General features: G+C 57.6%; 2 protein-coding genes across 2 annotated transcripts in view; one reads left to right on the top strand and one right to left on the bottom strand.

Moving 5' to 3' along the window:
- Positions 1-4,797, top strand: part of VOLCADRAFT_88626 (uncharacterized protein) — a gene marked incomplete at both ends in the record, with an annotated part of 29,895 nt that extends 25,098 nt beyond the window's left edge. Inside the window, 5 exons of the mRNA XM_002948316.1 lie at positions 360-622; positions 888-1,082; positions 1,867-1,947; positions 2,407-3,465; positions 4,780-4,797. Of these exons, the coding sequence (XP_002948362.1) occupies positions 360-622; positions 888-1,082; positions 1,867-1,947; positions 2,407-3,465; positions 4,780-4,797 (1,616 nt within the window). The remainder of the gene's footprint in view (positions 1-359; positions 623-887; positions 1,083-1,866; positions 1,948-2,406; positions 3,466-4,779) is intronic.
- A 2,102-nt stretch (positions 4,798-6,899) lies between these two features.
- VOLCADRAFT_88625 (uncharacterized protein) lies at positions 6,900-10,843 on the bottom strand (the record flags this gene model as incomplete). The annotated part of the gene is made up of 5 exons (XM_002948167.1): positions 6,900-7,367; positions 7,823-7,916; positions 8,199-8,339; positions 9,168-9,552; positions 9,904-10,843. 5 exons carry the CDS (start codon positions 10,841-10,843, stop codon positions 6,900-6,902), a joined length of 2,028 nt encoding a protein of 675 aa, XP_002948213.1.
- Between the last annotated feature and the right edge of the window lie 1,891 nt (positions 10,844-12,734).

Genomic DNA, 12,734 nt, shown 5'->3' with positions numbered 1-12,734 from the left:
GGCCGGGAGGCAGGGGCAGGGACCGGGTGCACGAGACGTCGGGTAACGGTACACACGACATGCAGAATCCCGGACAGCTGCGGGAAGGGGCGATGCGGGTCCCCACCCCGATAGCGGCTGGCGTGGTTGGGTTGGGGTGAGGTGGGGTGAGGTGGGGTGGGGTGGGGTTACTGAGAGACTGAAGCCCTGTGGTACTGCGGGGGGGGGCGTTCCGGCTCCATAAGGCCTCCAATGACCCCCATTTCCATTAGGACCCCTTGGGCCCTGGAGCTGCACTCGATTGACGTACACGGCACCAAGGCCTGTCACGTGTCTGTTAGGTTAACTTAACCGTCGCCGTGTCGCCGCTTCCACATCAGTTGCGGTGCTCAGTCGCCAATTGGACGAGATGAGGGTCGCACTGGCGGAGGCGGAGGCGCGGGCGGCGGCGGCAAGTGAAGAGGTGGCGGCGCTGCGCAGCGCGGAGGCGCGGGCGGCGGTCACCGCCGCCGCGTACGCGGCAACTGCGGCGGAGTCCGTGGCGGCGCAAGCGGCGGCAGTACGGCAGGCGGAGGCCCTGCGATCCCTGGAGCGACAGCTGCAGCAGAAACACGCCATCGAGGTGGATTTGCTGCGGAAGCAGGTACACTGGGATTGATATCTGCATGGGATTACGGTATAGTACCGTACGGCGAGGCGCTATATTACTTTGAAAAAAAACCGTGCCAGCAGCGGGCCCGCTTCCCTTCCCTCATCCCGGCCCAATCATCCTTCCCATTCCTTGACATTGCCATGTCAGGGAATCATCCGCCCTTATTACTTTACCTTCCCCCTAAAGGGAACTTTCCTCTCCCGCCATCCTCTCCCCCCACCCCCCCAACCCCCCAAACCACACACATGCACACAAGATCACCGAGCTGCGCACCCACCACGCCGCCCAGCTAGCCCAACGTGATGCAGCTCTCCAGGCGGGGCCCCACATGGCGGACCCCCAAAGTGGGCTGGCGGCGGCGGCGGAGGGGGATGCCGTGCGGGGTGTGGAGGTACGGCGGGCGGAGGATCTGCGGTCGCTGCGGCGGGCGCACGAGGCTGAGATGGCGGAGGTGAGTGAGTGGTTGGGCGACTGCGGCATTTGCTCCTGTCCGGTTTGAAGCGGGATGGGTTGGGTCGGAGGTGTGGGGCAGGCCACCACCACCCCTCGTCTTAGTCCCCCGTCTGGCGCGGTAGTGGGAGCGAAGCTGTAAGGGGGTTTGATGTGGTTGGGATGGTCTGGATGGTTGGCACTTCCAGTATCCCCACCAACGGGTGCTCAGGAGTGATGATTTCGAGTTACAAATGCCGCAGGAGTGTGTGTGGGGAGTGTCCGTCAAAGCCGGGAGCCCATATATTAAAAGTTGTTTCCACCGTACAACCGACGGCGGTTTATTGGTTCTGCTGCCTAGACCCCACCTCATCCAGTGAGCCGATATCCGTAGAGGTAGATCAGCCATCACCACCAACTCAGCGAAACTTAGTCCATCAACTAGACTTCATGTCCACTCCTCAGCAGCAACTCGTACATCTAGATCTCCCGATTAATGTCGTGAGTGTAAGGTTTAATATGCACTATATGAGCATATGACACATACTTGGTAAAATGATAAGAAATAATTCAGAGCGCGGTCGACAGGATTCGAACCTATGCGGGAGATCCCATCTGATTTCGAGTCAGACCCCTTAACCACTCGGGCACGACCGCAAGTGAAGATGTGTCGTAGAAGTATGATGATGGTAGCTAGTCCACGGTGAGATCCAGACCCCTCTCTCTGTCCCTGCCCCCCACCCACGCAACCCCCTTTCCTCCCCACGCACCCCTCGCCCTGGTCCCCCCCCTCCTCCCCGTCGCAGCTTCGAGGGGGTTACGAGGTCCAGCTCGAGGAGCGCAGTCGGGCCCTTCACCGGGCCCTGGGGCTGGTGGCGGCATTGCAGGTGTGTGTGTATGCATGCCTGTGGGGAGGGGCGGCTTGGGCGCGGAAGGAGGAGGGGGAGTGTGTGTGGGAAAGATTCAACGGAAAGCAAGCTGGACAGTACATAGGGGGTATATCCATGGGCGTCTGTCTTGCGGAGAACAACCCGGCGACCGTCGCTTAGGGTAATCTCGTCGTGTGGGGGTCGCTGGTACGTTGGTAAATATTCCTGTAAGTGTTCGTGCTGCAGCATTTCTCTTCTCCTGGACTATCCGTCTATTTCTGATATCTGCTTTTCACTCGCCAATGGTTTCGTCTTACCTCTGACGTCCGTATCAGAACATATTACTTTTGGCGAGGTGGGTGTTTTCTGTTAGCCTGTAGTAGTAGTGGGAAGTAGAGGGAAGAACTCCGTCTTTTCCCCCCCACACACACACCTGTGCGGCGCACGTGCGCCCCGTGCTACGGCACGGTCCTGCAGGCCCAGGTGCAGGAGCTTCAAGGTCGGAAGGACAGTTCCGGAGCTGCCGACATCGGTGACGTCGACCCGTCCTGTGGCGACAAGGGACCAGCAGCAGCAGAAGCAGAAGCAGCGGCCGCGGCGCCATCGACGTCAGAGTCACAGCCTTCGACACAACCGTTTGTGTTGATGGCAAACAATGTCGTACCGAGTCCCGGAATCAGCGCCGCCGGAGGCACCGACACCGGCGTCGGCGGAGACGCTCCTGGCCGTGTGCGTGGCGCTGGGGGCAACTCCGTCACCGCTTCCGCCACCTCCGCCGCCGCTGCCGCCTCTGCCGTCGCCATCGTAGCTTCAGACCAAGGGCCTAATCGCAGCCCATCCCACGGAGTACTAGCAGGAGGAGGTCCTGGCGGGGATCAGGTGATGGCCACCGTCGGGGGCCCCCGGGCGGCGGCAGCCTCTACAGCGCCAGACAGCTGCACAGTCGCGGCTGATGCAGCGGCAGCAGAGGAAGCGGAGGCGGAGGTTGAACGCCTGCTTCAACGGCTGCGGAGGCAGGAGCTCGCGGCGGAGGCGGCGCCGCCGCCGACGGGCAAGGCTCCCGTCCGCAAGCCTGTAACCGGCGGCGGCAGGGCTGGTGGATTGTTTGGGGGCCTTATGGGGCTGCTTGGTGGCCTCGGGATCAAGCCGGTGCTGGTGGAGGTGGCGCCGCCGGCGGCGACTGCGAACGGCACCAGGGAGGGGGACGCGACGGCCACTGTTTCTGTATCTGCGCGCCAGATCCCCCGATCGATTCCCGTGGACGACGAGGACGACACCATTGACAACAATATCAATTCTGGGGCTGCCGACAGCTCCTCAGATAGCAGCTCCTCGCTGGCGGCGGCACTCTACCGGGAAATGCGGGTGGGCCGTACTCCCAGGCGCACCCGTGCCGACACCCAAGTGCGGCAGGCTGGTGATGCTCCCAACCCCGGGGGGGTTAACGCCGGACGGCGCGAGGCGGGCCGCGCGGAGGACGGCAGTACGGTGCGGGGCCAGGGTATCCGTGTTCGCATGTGGTCAGGGGTTAAACAGGTGCGGCAACAGGCGCCGGTGCAGTCACCGCCTCCGCCTCCTCCTCCTCCGCCGCCGCCGCCGCCGCCGCAGCAGCAGCAGCAGCAGCCGCATCAGCAGCCGCACTCCGATGGGGGCCCGTCAGCTGAGGCGGTGTACGCCTGGGCCGCAGTGGTGGCCTCCCTGCCGCTAGCCATCGTCAGGTCCATGCAGGAGCACAGCGAAGGCAGAGGCGGCAGAGGGGGCAGCAACCAAGGTTGGGAGGCAGAGAAGGGAATAGAGGAAGAGGAGGAGGAGAAGGAGGAAGAGAGGCAACGGAGAGGGAACTAGCCGGGAATCAGCGAACTGGGAGGAGGAGGAGGAGAGGAGGAGGAAATGCGAATCAGCTACGGACGCGGAGTCCGCATTGCTGATGACGTGGCGGGGCGGCGGCGGCGGCGATGGCGGCGGCAGCGCGGCGCTGCCGGGAATTGCTCAAATACGGATACAGTGCTGCGCGTTGTGTGCTTGTGTGATGAAGAGTGTTTTATTATAAAATTTGGCTACGGCGTTCGTGCGGGGTGGGGGTTGGCGCAGTAAGGCGGTGTGGAAGGCGAAAGGGGCGTAGTGGGTAAGGACGGCCGTGGTGGGTACGTTATCAAGCCCGACTCTGCGCGAGGTGGGGGTCGTTGTGATGAGCTCTTGAAATTGTTTCTGCTGCTGCCGGGCATGAGAACACCTGGGGGTGGAAGTGTTTTTGGGGGGCAACCGTGCGATCTGGAGAACGTTGTTTTGCCGTGGGAAGAGGACGAAGAAGAAGAGCAGGAGGGAGGGGGGGGAAAGGAGGGGACAGGAGGGGGGAAAGCGAAAAAAAAGCAAAGGGCAAACAGAGCCGCGGCCGCGGGGAAGAACCGCAGGCATGACGCGGGCAGCCCTGAAGAACAAGCGATGGCATAGAATTCTTTAGTTAATGTCTGTCTGTCTGTACCACCTATGTACTTTTTATGTACGTGGCCGCATGAAATCCTTTGCATGTGGTGACCGCGTGTGCCGATTGCCGTATGTGTCTGTTTGCGTATATGCCTGTTTGCGTGCATATGTGAGTGTGTGTGTGTATGTGAGCAAGCGGGTAATTCCCTGCTATTGAGACACTTGGCGAACAAACCCTTCTTGGCGGAAAACAAACAATATAATGGACATCCTGTGTTGCGCTCCGTAGTCACCGTAGCATCACCAAGTGGTGCGAGGTAGTCCTCGGGGAGTGCTCGGGTATCACGAGCACTCCCTCTCCCCCCGCCCTTTACACACACCCGCCCGCCCTTTACACACTCCCCCCGCCCTTTACACCCGCCCAAGGAGGAAACCATCCTGTAGTGGTTTTACCTAATTAACCTATAACCTGTTTATGCTGGTGGGGCCACATTGGCGATTGTAGAGCTCATATGTACCGCTTACCTCCGGACTGCTTTAGGCCTCCAAAGTGATTGCCGTACGGGTTATTTTTCGAATGAGCGACGCGTCGTGGCACCGCTAGAAGAAGAGTGCCGTGGTCGAACTGGGAGAGTGGTGTTGTGCTGTGAGCCTCTGTGTGTGGCTGTGTGGCTGTGTGTGTGTGCCATTTCCTTCTTTTCATCGTCTTCTTTGGCTATGCCTGTATGTATGTCGCTGTCTCATTCGTGTCGCATTTTCGTGTGTGATCGTCAACATCATCGTCGTCATCATCAATATCACCATCATCATCATCGTCATTATCATCATTATCGTTATCGTTATCGTTATGGTGTACGGGCGCTATAGTCGCCGACGGGCGCTATCGCGTCCTCTTTGAGCATCAGTCCCCTGGTGACGGGATATAGCGGCGGTGCATCGCCGCTGGGCTACCTACCGTTATATTTACGGTTGATTAATGTTCGTACACGTTTTTATGCTTTTTACTTTAATGTTTGTCTGTATGTATTGATCTATTTTCGCTGGCATGCTGTAGCGGAGTGGTTGTCTCTTTTATTTCTTCTCAGTTTTATAAACTGTGGGAGTCTTGACGGGCTACAGCTATAGGACCAGGACCAGGCAAAGGCCGCTGCTGCTGCCGGATACGTACCGCAGCTTACTGCTGCGCACCACACCGCGTACAACACATGTGTGCCCCGCCGCCTTTCGGTCGACTACCCCCTGTGTGTAATGTCTTGGAGCTTCCAAGGTAAAGAAACAGTGTTTATGGAAAGGGGCTCGAGGCTCGGATGTGTAGCCCTCCCCATCTGTGCTGCCTAATGCCCGCTTGGGTACTCTGACGCAACCGACGCTTGCGAGTGTGGGGCCCATACTGTTGAGAGCTAGGGCGGCTTGGGAGAGTACAGAGCCGGTTGTTGGAGCCGGCAGTGTGTCCCCCTCGAGTGTAGACCACCCTCTTACGACAGTGGTGACTTCAGGTAGTGGTGTCTTTATTGTCTTTGATGACTGTGTGCGGCTGGCAGCCCGGAAACGGTGTCACGGGGTGAATTGCATGGGGTAGGCAATCTTTACCTGGCGGTGCACGTGAGGGGAACTTGAGGGGAACTTTGAGGATGGTGTTATCAAGCTTGTTTTAAGCTAAAACGTACGGACGGAGACACATGCATATGGTTGGCTAGCCGGGCCGCTGCCCGGTAGGTTTCCCTCGAAGGGGTAATAACTGTCAGTACGGCAGTACGGCAGCATGCAGCTATATCAACATGCTTTTCCACTGTGCCTGCGGCACGAAACACGTCATGCTCGACCGTCAACCGGAATGCGCCGCGGCGAGAGAACACGGGACTGTCGATTTGGATTGATGGGCAGCGTTACAAGCTTGCAGTATTTGTAATATAAAGTATACTTGAAAAATAAAACATTCCACAGTAATGTTGCGGCAACCTTTAAGATGGAATTGCAAAACTCGACCTGAGCGTGTACGGGATGTACGAGAGGGCCGTGGGGGGAACTTGACCCCTGCTCGACCCGGTATCCACAGTCGCTATTGGCCCCTGGCCCTGGGGAAGGCCAGTTCCCTAACTCTGAGTCCGGCCATGCAGTGAAAAGAAGGAACTGTTGATTATGTAAATTTTCCTAGGCCCCAGCAACAGCTTCCTTTTTTTTATCGTACATGATCTGCGTCCCCCGAAAATCACAGCGAATATAACGCACCGTCAGGATATCAGGGAGAACGAAATCGTTAATCGAATCACGCAGCACACGTCAACATGAACAGAGAGTAACATGTGTTCTTCTATGGACACATTAAATGGTTCACGGAAATACTACCGTACCGTACTTAGCCGTTATGTAACGGTTGCCACGACTTAAAGCCCAACCAACCTCCCGGTGCTCGAGAGGAGTTGGTTGTGGGGCACTGAGCAGCAGCCTCCAAGAGCTCCCGCCCTTCTGATTCACTTGGATCATCATACATACCCGTCGAGACGCAGGGCGACCTAAACCTTGATCAGCGCATCGGCAGCCACAGCTCAGCCAAGCCCTACTCCTCGATTCCTACGCGCCGCAAACAGACCCCACATGGGATGACGTGGCGGCACCACCACCGCCGCGCGAAGCTCCACCCCCTGGTAGTCGGTATCGCCACTGTGGTGGTCGTCCCCGTTATCATGGCCGCCGCGGACGTCCGACCACCCGGCCTCCGCCGCCTTAGTGTCAACCCCCGCCGGTGCAGGGCACACCCGTACGACGAGGTCATCGCGGTCGCCGCTGCCGTTTACAGGGTCTCGGCAGGGCAGTGCCTGGCGGCGCGCGGCGGCCTGGCTGGTCCCGGCTGGCTCCTCCCGGAGCTGCACCCTGGCTACGAAGGTGGTGTCGAGAACACCTTCTGGTATTAGAAAGGTTTCGGAGGTGTAATTTGTGACGGCCGGGCGGTCCGAGGTGTCGTTAGAGGGGACGCAGGCGACCGTGGACAGCAGAGTCCAGGAGCGCTTGGGTGTCTGCAGCAGCCGTCGCGGCAGCCGGGAGGCCGGCCAGAGGATCGGGGAGAGGAGGGGGAGGTTCGGCAACAGAGCATGCTACAGGAGAAGCCCTGGTTGGCTTGTTGCTTGCGGAGCGGAGTGGGCAACAGAACAGTTTTTGGTCGATGTGACGCCGCACATTCGACAGGGAGCCTCATGAGGTATTATATAACTTGCGATCAGTCGCAAAAGGACCTCTCGAAAGCTTTCCGAGACCCCACACCCATGAAACCCACCACTAATGAATCTTTTCAATGTTACACACATCTTCCGACATAAGCTCACTACCGCGATAAGAAATTAAACAAGGATTCTGTCGAGTCGACTGCTGTATCCGCTCCATGGGAGCCGGGCCCACTTGTACGCCCGTGTTTCTGTTCCCTGCACAGCTCGCATAACGCATTTCCCGCAAAAATGTGTGTCAAGATACTCACCATGCTCGCGTCGCTGGTGTAAAAGAAGTCGACAAACGAGGTGTTGGGGCCGCTCGAGCACACCACCGCAGCGCGAATTGCGGCCAACTCGCCGCTGCGGCGGGGTGTCCGGGTGGGGGGAAGGGCGGCGAGCGGGAGAGGGAGGGAGAGTGGCAGGGGGCCCCCGAGTGTAAGGAAAATATGAGCCAGCGGCATTTTGCCGCTCGCGACGAATGGGAAACATGGCGATTTGTTTAAAAAGATATAACCGCGAAACAACCAAATTAAAACTGAAACAGCAAATTTACATCGAAACGGGGCATAAACCTTAACAAAAACAAGATATTCTACATGCCTAAATAATACGTCTGTGTCAAACGTAGGGAACATGTCGTACCTGCGGAGCACTTTTCCGGGCGTCATAGACTCGACTGCCACCTGTAGCACGTAGCCGCGGCTGCCGGGTTGGCCGTCCGGGCACTCGCCGTACAGGGTGTTGGGGGCAAAGAGCTCACTACCGCGACCCTTGCCGTCGAGTCTGCGAATAATGTATGCAGGAGGAGGAAGCGGAGAAGATGCAGCAGGCAGAATGGGGCTTAGGAGTGATGTGCCTAAAAGTCAACCTGATGAGATGCGGCGAGGGGCGCGAGGGAAGAGGGGTTGCTGGGGCTGAGGAGTAGAGAACCGTATTTGAATTAGCACGGCCAGAAAACTGCAGCTTATGGCTACAGCTGAGCGCCGGTCAAGCATCCTTTTCTGCGCTGGAGTGGATGATTGGGATGGTAGATGACTGCTGATCGTCGTGATGTGGCCTCGACATTGTGGGATGCCGTACATTCCCCTTCAATCCTGAACATCCCTCTTCCTCGTCACCAAGTGTGGAGCGGTATTCTGCCCACCGCACCCCTACCCCACCGCACCCCTACCCCACCGCACACATACCACACCGCACCCCTAGCCCACCGCACCCCTACCCCACCGCACCCCTACCCCACCGCACCCCTACCCCACCGCACCCCTACCCCACCGCACCCCTACCCCACCGCACCCCGACCCCACCGCACCCCTACCCCACCGCACCCCGACCCCACCGCACCCCTACCCCACCGCACCCCTACCCCACCGCACCCCTACCCCACCGCACCCCGACCCCACCGCACCCCTACCCCACCGCACCCCGACCCCACCGCACCCCTACCCCACCGCACCCCTACCCCACCGCACCCCTGGCCCTCTCGCCTCCGACCCTGCGCTCTGCCGTTACCTTCCCTTTCCCTTGCCGTCCTTAAAAAAACAAAACCTCACACACATCTGCCGTAAATACACCGTACTGTGCAAATAGTAACCAAGCTGCTGCCGTACATACCCTGCGGCGACGCATTTCTTCTTGCCTCGTCCGTCGCACACGGGGGATCCAAACAAAGGTGAGTACTCGGCAACAGCGACTGCGGCGTCGGCGGTCTTGGCCTCGCCGCCGGTGTCAGCGGCGACCGCGCAAGGATCCTTTCCGACGCCGGCACCATGGCGGCGCGGCCGATCCTGCTGGCCACTGCTGCCGCTGCCACTGCTGCTGGCATTATCAGAACCCGGTCTGAGATTGGAGGGCGAACTACTGGGGTTTCCAGAGCCGTCTGTCACCACCTCTTCCTGCTCCTCCTCCGGCTCCTCGCCGCCACTAGCGGCGGCGCCAACTGTCCGTTCGTAAATGCTACCTGCCAGCTCTCGAGCGAGGTCCTCCGGGTCGAGGGAATCTGCACGGAGGACAAGATGGAAGTAGGGGAAGAGATGGATGAGGAAGAGGGTGAGAGGGGGGGAAGAGCTGTTAGGCATGACACCGCTTTTGGTGTCCTTGTCCTTGGGTGCGCCCATCAGCGCTCTGCAAATGCGTGGTTGCGCGTTTGGAGGGCTCCATTGAAGGGGCGAAGAGGCAAGGAAAAGGAGCTTTACCTAATTTATCCGGTTAACATAATATTTTTAGTGCAGAATTTCATCGGTTGGTCTCCCTCTCATGCCGTACGTGTACACCTACACACGCAGACACGTGTGACGTGGGTCCTAACTTGTACGGCATCACACGTACACACGTTACATGCCCATCGTACCTGCGCGCTCCGGCTCCTCCCCGCCGTACTCTTGTACGTCGAGAACCTCTTCCCGAGTGTTGCGAATATCTGCAACCGAATCTGAGGGAATGCGCACAGCCCGCGGCTCTTCCTGCGCTTCCTGAGCCATCCGCTCGTCCTCAGAAGGTTCCTCCGCCGTCTCTGCAGTATCCTCATCCTCCACCATTCCCTCATCTTCCGCGTCCTCGTCCTCGTCCTCGTCCTCCTCCGCTCCTGCCGGCACGTTGTCTTCCTCTGACGTCACCTCCTCCTCCTCTGACGTCGTCACCTCGGCCGGTACCTCGTCTTCCACTTCCTGCCCCGCAGCTGCCGCGGTCCCCTCGCTCTCACTTGCCGCCTTCGCCGCCGCCGCTGCCACCTCCGACTCATCATCCGCCACCGGCTCCAACTCGTAGGCCCCCACCTCCTCCATCTCGCCCTCCGCCTCCTCCCCGCTGCTTCTGCCGGTGCTGTCCAGGAGCTCTGAGCCACTTCTCATTCCCCGTGTGGCGAAGTCTTCCACGACAGCGGAGTCAGCACCGCCTCTCTTGGCAACCGCGCCAGACAGGGTTCCGCTTTTAGGGCTACTGATGCCGCCATTGCTTCGGATGCTGGTGGTGGAGGGCGTTTGCATGTCGGTTGAGATGTGGCTTCTGGTGCCGTCGACAGCTGCGTTCGTGTCGAGCAGGTGCCTATGGCCGCTGGCAGCACTAGCGCTGAAGCGCAGATACGACGAGCCAATGGTCGTCGTACGTTTTTTGCCGCCGGAGGACCCGGTCGGGTTGAAAAAGCGTCGAACGGGAAGATGCTTGGCGCCAAAAGCAGGAGCCGCAGTCTTTCGGTTTGCTCCTGAGGTAGCAATAGCTGCCGTGGATGGGCCAACGGAGCATGCTACTAGAAATGCGGCAAGACAGAAAAGGAGACCTGTAGGGTGCGGCATAGCGGTCTAATAAAACGCTTACGAGCCTGAACACATTTAAGACTTAGTTATGCAGGGGCAATGCCGAGGCCGTTTGGAGATGGGATATCAAAAGAGGAGCTGCTAGAGCGTATTGCTATGGCCTGGGAGGGTATGAGCGAGTGGATTGTCTAAACTCGAAGGGTAGTAACAAGAGTCAATCAGTTCCCTTGCACAAGTTTCTTGGAAGCGGAAAGGCGCACCGTCCGATAGGCTGTCGGCCTGTCGAACGCCCCGGTCGCCTGTCGGCCTGTCGAACACCCCGAGGCACTCGCCGAGAGCGGTTTGCCCCGAGTTAAAGAGACGATTCGATACCGTTTGTGCTTAGGTAGTGAGGTGGAAATAAAATTAATTAAGCTTACTCAATTAACTTTGGGTCGTCAATCCTAATGCTGCTGCACCGTCCAGACAGCTTGCAATGCATATACCTTACTAATGGGCGCGTTTTTACGAACGCACTCGTTGCGACCGAGATTTTTTTATTCTACCTATAATTATAATAATAACCTATAATTGTCTTAAAACTGACTACCTACCACGTTGTATAATGCTGAGACAGTTGCCGACTCATTGCTTAGATGTTTGGTCCCGCGCGACGATACAACACCTTCAGACATTTGGGTTGTGTTCGACGCTCATGTGTTGAATAAGTTTTAACCTGGCCTGCTTCGCTATGGCCGGGGGCAGAGGGCCAACACAGCTGCGGCGGAAGAGCTACTACGGTACTATAGTACCCTCTACTACTCTCACCTCCCGTAGGCAGGCTCAGGACGAAGACGCACAGATCCGGCTCGTGTTCTGGACTAGGAAACATAGCTCTCTATCGACATCTCGTATAGGAAGATGCAAGCAGCCCCAGTGGTGCGCTTGAGGATGACCAGGAGGCCTCTAAAACGCAGTTTCCAAACCCAATCCAATCCAACCCAGCCCAGATTTTAATTCAGTGACGACAGCAACCGTATGCATATAACGAGCTGTGTCACTTAACTAATCATGCAATCCGTATGGTGACGTGGATATTCGTAGTGCTACCAAGTATCGCTAAAACTACTAAGCAGCATACTACGACCCACTTTGGCAGTGCAGAGGGCCTGCGGTATTGTTTTGAGTACAATACCTTCCTCTCCTCCCATCAACAGCACCGGCAAAGTAGGTGCCCGCCAGCGTTATTTTTTTGCGGAATATATTCCGAATTCGGAATAAAAAAATGTTCGTGGTCCTGAAAGTTAAGAATAAATAATGTTCCAACCGTACAAGTTCATTCCTCCAGCCAAAAATGGGCTGTCCATGCCAAAGCCGCTAGAATCTTACAGGAGACATACATGTTAACCATATCATAGTACTTTAATGCCATTGATACTGTTAGGAAGCTCACGCCGGAAAGTCAACGAGGAATCGGACTGTTTCTGACCGGACCAAGCGCTGCAAAACATTCGGACCCGAAGCTCCCAAAGCATTGAAGGCCATTAAAGCAGATACTAAATTTCACTGAAGCCATTAGCGACGTTAATGAAGACGGTGTAGGGGTCGTAGGCAATGTGGACGCAATGCTGCAGCCAGCCGACGACAATGACGCCACTCCGATTGTCAACAGCGAGCGGGCCAGACATCAATGTTCCTCATATGGATACAATCGCGAGGGGCCAGGAAACAGGTTGCGTTTGGTGGTTCCGGTTCATTGCTGCTATGCATCATTACTTCTGCAAACTGGAAAGTCGTGTAGTGTTATCTTTCAACGTGATGCAAGACGAACGATGGTGAACGAACTCTATTCGATCAGTGCTTGAGAGATTGGTGTGCGCGTGTTGCGACATTCCCCAAACCCGGCGTTTGCACGAACTAAACTGTAACTCATCGGGGGGGGGGGGGTCTG

Source organism: Volvox carteri (assembly GCF_000143455.1).
Source record: "Volvox carteri f. nagariensis unplaced genomic scaffold VOLCAscaffold_9, whole genome shotgun sequence".
NCBI lineage: Eukaryota > Viridiplantae > Chlorophyta > Chlorophyceae > Chlamydomonadales > Volvocaceae > Volvox > Volvox carteri.
Note: the sequence above shows the minus strand (reverse complement) of the source record. Positions and strands in the feature narration are given on the sequence as shown.